General features: G+C 66.2%; 1 protein-coding gene across 14 annotated transcripts in view; it reads left to right on the top strand.

Moving 5' to 3' along the window:
* The window catches only part of BRSK2 (BR serine/threonine kinase 2), a 64527-nt gene that overhangs the window by 6028 nt on the left and 53534 nt on the right, over nt 1-4965 (top strand). For 13 of the 14 annotated variants that reach the window (XR_004300706.1, XR_004300707.1, XR_004300704.1 and 10 more), the window contains exon 1: nt 88-291. The exons of the other annotated variant lie outside the window; for it this stretch is intronic. Coding sequence is in view for 9 of the 13 variants with exons in the window: in XM_032414608.1 (XP_032270499.1) it covers nt 198-291 (94 nt within the window). In the remaining 4 variants the exon portion in view is untranslated. Of the gene's footprint in view, nt 1-87; nt 292-4965 lie in introns of those variants that run through there. 14 annotated transcript variants of the gene reach the window in all.

Genomic DNA, 4965 nt, shown 5'->3' with positions numbered 1-4965 from the left:
GCCGCAGCGGAGCCGGGCGCGGGGGGCGGCGGCGCGGGGAGGCGCGGGGGGCGCGGAGCGAGCGCGGCCCGCCCGGGCGCCGCCGACCCGGCCCAGCGCACGGACGGACGGACGGACGCGGACGGACGCGGCCCCTCCCTGCCGCCGCCGCCCGCCCGCCCGGGGCTCCCACCTCACCGGTGCCGGGCCCGGGAGCGATGACATCGACGGGGAAGGACGGCGGCGGGGCGCAGCACGCGCAGTATGTGGGGCCCTACCGGCTGGAGAAGACGCTGGGCAAGGGGCAGACAGGTGCGTGCGGGGCCGGGGCGCCGGGGGGCCCGCCGGCCGGGACTTTCGGGGAGACCCGGGGTCCGGGGGGAGCGGGAGCACCGAGGGTACCTGGGACAACGGGGGTAGGGAACCAGGGGACCGGGACACAGGAGGGGGGCGGTAGAGGACCGGGGACATCGATGGAGAACGGGGGCTGGAGGGACCAGGGCGCCGGGGGGACAGGGGGTTTCGGGGAGACCAGGGGTCCGGGGGGACCGGGGGGCACCGAGGGGGCCCGGGGGCACGTGTGTGTGTGTGGGGGGGGAACCAGGGGACCGGGGACATCGAAGGGGACTGGGGACATGGATGGGGACCGGGCGCCGGGAAGGACCAGGGGCTCAGGGGCGCACAGGCCCGCCGCCGGGGAGGCCGTGCTGACTGCGCGCGGAGCGGTGGGGGTGGGGGGGAGGCCCGGAAGGAGGTCGTCCCGAGCGGGGAGCTGTAGGCCCGGCCCGCGGCTCCGGCCGGCGGCCGCGAACAATGGGCAGCTGGGCGCCGGGTCCCGCCGCGGAGCCCGCAGGCCGCGCGGCTGCGGTCGGCCGGGCGCGGCCCAAGGACACGCGGCGCTGACAGGGGCGCATGGGCCGGGCCGGGCCGGGCCAGCGCCCCTCGGCTCCGGCTGCAGGTGCGCGGCCCCGGCCGCATTGTGCGCCGGAGCGACCGGGCCCATTGTGCCGCGGGAGGAGGGGGCCTAGCGGGCGCCCATCTGCCGTCTGCCGCGGCCGTGCTAATAGGCGTGCTGCCCAAGCAGCTGCGCCCCGGGCCGCGCGCCCCCGGCCGCGACCCCCAACTCCTGGCGGCGGCGGGCAGGGAGGTGGCCCTACGCGTCCTGCGGGCGGACCAGGCCACCTTGGCCAGGCTCGGGCCTTCCTCCACGGTGAGAGTGGGAGAGTACCGAGGCGCCTCGGAGGGCTGGACAGCGCCTTGCACTCCTCCTAGCCGCTGTTTGGAATGTCTGCGACAGGGCACTGCCCCAGGGGAGGGACAGGGAGGCTGGTACCCGGCCCTATTCGGGATCCCAGGCCATAGATTGCAAAACCCCAGCCTGTGGGAGGAGGGAGCTCCTTGGCTGGCCCTGGCTGTCTTTCTGGTGATCAGGCTAGGTCCCAGCCTAGCAGCCATCCCCTCATCCAGCTGGCCAGGCGTTCACAGAGTGGCTTTGTGGGAGGCCAGGCTCAGCCATTTTCTTTCTTCTCCCAGGATGGGCCTTCCTGGCAGCCCAGAGGTCCCGTTGGCACTGACTGCTTCTCCCTGTCTCTCTGGGAAGTTCCTTAGACCTGGGGCCGGCAGGGGAGAGGAGGAAGGGAGGAGGAGGGTGCAGCGGTGCTGGTCCCACCCCGCTGGTGCAGGGTGGGGGCCCAGGAGGGAGCTGCTCTGGCCAGGGAGGCCGCAGGCCCTTCCCAAGCCCCCGTTGGTGGCACAGAGGTGGAGCTAGGAGGTGCTGTTAGGGAGGAAAGTGGGCCAGGCCCTGGGCTCTCCGGGGAGGGCAGTGGCTGTGATGTAACTAAGGCAAAGCGCCTCGGAAGGGACCTGGCAGGGGGCGGGGGGAGCTGCCCCTCTCCCACTCTGGGTAGACAGCCCCTGTTCCAACTACTGAGGCCCCGAGGGGCCCCTGGCAGCAGGGCAGCGCTGTTGGGAGTAGGGGTGGTGTGGCCCGGGGTTCAAGGAGGAGGTGGCAGACCACCGGTGTTCATCTGAGTTCAAAATATGCATGTTTCTTACAAGGATCAACTGTAGTTGGTGAAATCCTCAGTGGGGGAGGGACCTGGGGCAGCAGAATGTGGGAAGCAGTGAAATAATCTAATTATCGTACCAATAAAATGTGATTATAAGGAAGCATCGTCGTGTGAGTGGTGACAGCAATGAATTATACGTGCGCCGTGCTCAGCCGTCTCCATGGCAGGGGCTGGTCTCCGTACTCTTCATCGAGTTATCTTGTTGTACAGTTAATTACAGGAGGTTTCCACTGTAATTAACAGTAATGAATACAAAAGGCTAGCTGCGCGCGCGTGTCAACAACACGTTGCCATGTGATGTTTGGAAGCAGCTCCAAGTGGCACACAAAGCTAGCAGCCTTCCTCCTCGGGTCCCTCTCCCCTTTGAGGGGAGTCGGCGGTTGGTCTAGCTGAGGCCCCCTCCCTGGGGGGGTCTGTCCACCCTGCGTTCCTTCTGGCTTCACCGAACACGTGCATCCCAGGAGGGCTTCGGGGGAGGCCATCCTCTTGGTGCTGTCTCTCTGTCCCTTCTGTTGAAGGGTCACCTGGAGTTTGGTGGACGTGGGGCCTTGGGGTTGTGGGTGCACTGGGCCTGGCCACTGGGCTTGCTGGCTGGTCTTCGGCATCAAACGCCAAGAGAGTTGCAGTTTCCCAGGCCTGTCCTTTTGCTCCGGAGATAAACGTCTGACCTTATCTGGGGCTAGGCTTTCTGCCAGGAGACCTCAGCGGAAGAATGAAGGACTGTAGTTCCAAGTGCTGCCTCCCTCCCTGGACGACAGCGTGCCTGGGTCCTCCCTGCTCTTCACTTGAGCTCTGCCCAAGTCCTGCAAAGGGGAAGCTGCAGTCGGGGAGGGAGTCAGCCGGGCGACCGCTGGGCCTCTCAGCTCGGCAGGTCCCAAGCCAGGGCCCTTTGGCAGATGGGCCTGCTGCTCTGCCCCAAGATGAGGCCTTCCGGAATCAGAGGCGGGGTGGGGGGCCGCTGCCCAGTGTGGAGTGCAGGTGTGGGTGGGGCTGCCCCCTCCGCCCAGCCAGACGCCCCTCTGGTGGCAAGGATGGTCCAGCTTACACTGTTTATTGCATCTTTTCAGTGGCCAGGCTTCTTGTGTGGTGTTGGGCTCAGCAAGCGGGTTCTGTCACTCACGTTGGTGTTAGGCCGCCTCTCCCGGGCTGGTGTGGCTGTGGTTTCGAGGGCATCTTCCTTCTACCTGGGCATCTCCGCACAGCTGTCCTTAACATCCTGGGGTCGCCTGTATCGGCAGCCCTGGGGAGGCCTCTGTCCCAGACAGTGTCGTGTTTTCTGGTGGGGGGATGGGTCTTTAGGTTCTGCTGGGGGACAGGTGTCACTGCCGAGGCTGGCTGTCCTGTCCCTGATGCAGGAAAGGCTTCTTTGCTGGAGGGGAGGGGGCACATGCAGAGGGTGCACGTGGGTCCCGAGCAGGTCCAGGCGGGCATGTTGTGGCCGCCATGTGCCCTTCTGGCCTGTATCACTCTGGCCCCTTCAGGACGTGGAGCAGGGCAGCAGATGTGGCCGGGGCTCCGATCCCAGAAGCCCGGAGGACAGCAGGCTCTGTGTGCTGTTTCCAGAGCTGGGGCCCACAGGAAGATGTGGGGCTCTTGGAAACCCTTTGTCTGTGGGTGGGAAGTGAGGAGGAGGTGGCTGGGGCAGGGCTGTCAGATGAAGGGTCAGTCCAGCTCATGAGAGATGGGGGGGCTGTGGGGACTGCCCCGCAGCTCACCTGGCTGGGCTTGCAGACTGGTGGGTGGGCCAGAGGGAGGAGCTGGGACTGCCACACCGAGGGAGCTGGGATGTCCCCTTCAGGTCCTCGAGGGGCCTTTCGGAGAATTCGTGTGGGGTGCTGGAGTCAGGCAGGCTGGAGAGGAGTCCTGAGGTGGGGGAAGCCAGCAAAGATGGGACAGGTGAGGGAGGGGGAGACAGGTAGGCCCGCAGGTACTCCATGGCCCAGAGCTGGAGCAGATGGGAGAGCAGAGGCAGGAGTGGGAGGGGAGGTGTCTGGGGCATGGAGGACGTGTTTGGTTTTAGAAAGTTGAGCAGAAGGCAGCTTGAGAGCCAGTGAGAGGCTGCAGGGTGTGGGCCCTGGAGATGGTGGGGGTGGGGGGACTGGCTGGAGTCGGCCCTGGGGTGCCGTTGGGGGCTGAGGCCCAGAGAAGGGGTGCGGCCAGAGCAAAATGAAGGGAGACCAGGCGGGGAGCCAGGTGGGCCTCTGCTGGCCGTGTGTGGACTACCTACTGTGTCTGAGGATCGCTCCCCACCCCGTGAGCCTCCGCCCTCGGTGCTGCAGGCATGCCTCTCTGTCTAACCCGCCTACCAGCCTGGAAGCAGGCTCAGAACAGAGTGCTCTGCTCAAGGGCAGCAGCTCCTTGGGGATGGGGGGAAAGCCCAGCCTGCTCATGGCACAGGCTCGGTTTAAAAGTTCAAAGTAGCAGGACCCTATTCTCAAATAGTTGTGGTCAGAGCTCCAGGGCATGTAAGGAGCCCCCCACACCTGTCTCCCTGGCCCCCCTGGAGCTGTTGGAAAGGCCTGTGTCCCACCAGCGATCGAGCAGGACAGACCCCACCCTAGACCCCCTCCCACAGTGCAGGCTCTCCCCCGGAAGCCCCCGGCTTGGGCTGAGAGCTGTCCCTGGGTGGGCTGTCCCTGTCGATGGAGGGCAGCTCAGCTTGGAGGTTTCTGGGGTCACGCCTTGAAGGATGGGCCATTTCCCAAAGATAAAGATGGGAGGGACCTGGAGGTGGCCCAAGGCCTAGGACCCTGGTCTCAAAGTGCCCCGTGCCCACTACGGTCAGCTGTAGCTCCGAGCGCCTCAGTTTTCGTGGGTCCCGCCCACTGCGGTCAGCTGAAGCTCCGAGCGCCTCAGTTTTCGTGGGTCCTGCCCGCTGCGGTCAGCTGGAGCTCCGAGCGCCTCAGTTTTCGTGGGT

Source organism: Phoca vitulina, unplaced genomic scaffold (genome assembly GCF_004348235.1).
Source record: "Phoca vitulina isolate PV1807 unplaced genomic scaffold, GSC_HSeal_1.0 scaffold16, whole genome shotgun sequence".
Classification (NCBI taxonomy): Eukaryota; Metazoa; Chordata; class Mammalia; order Carnivora; family Phocidae; genus Phoca; species Phoca vitulina.
This window is presented reverse-complemented; position numbering and strand designations above follow the sequence as displayed.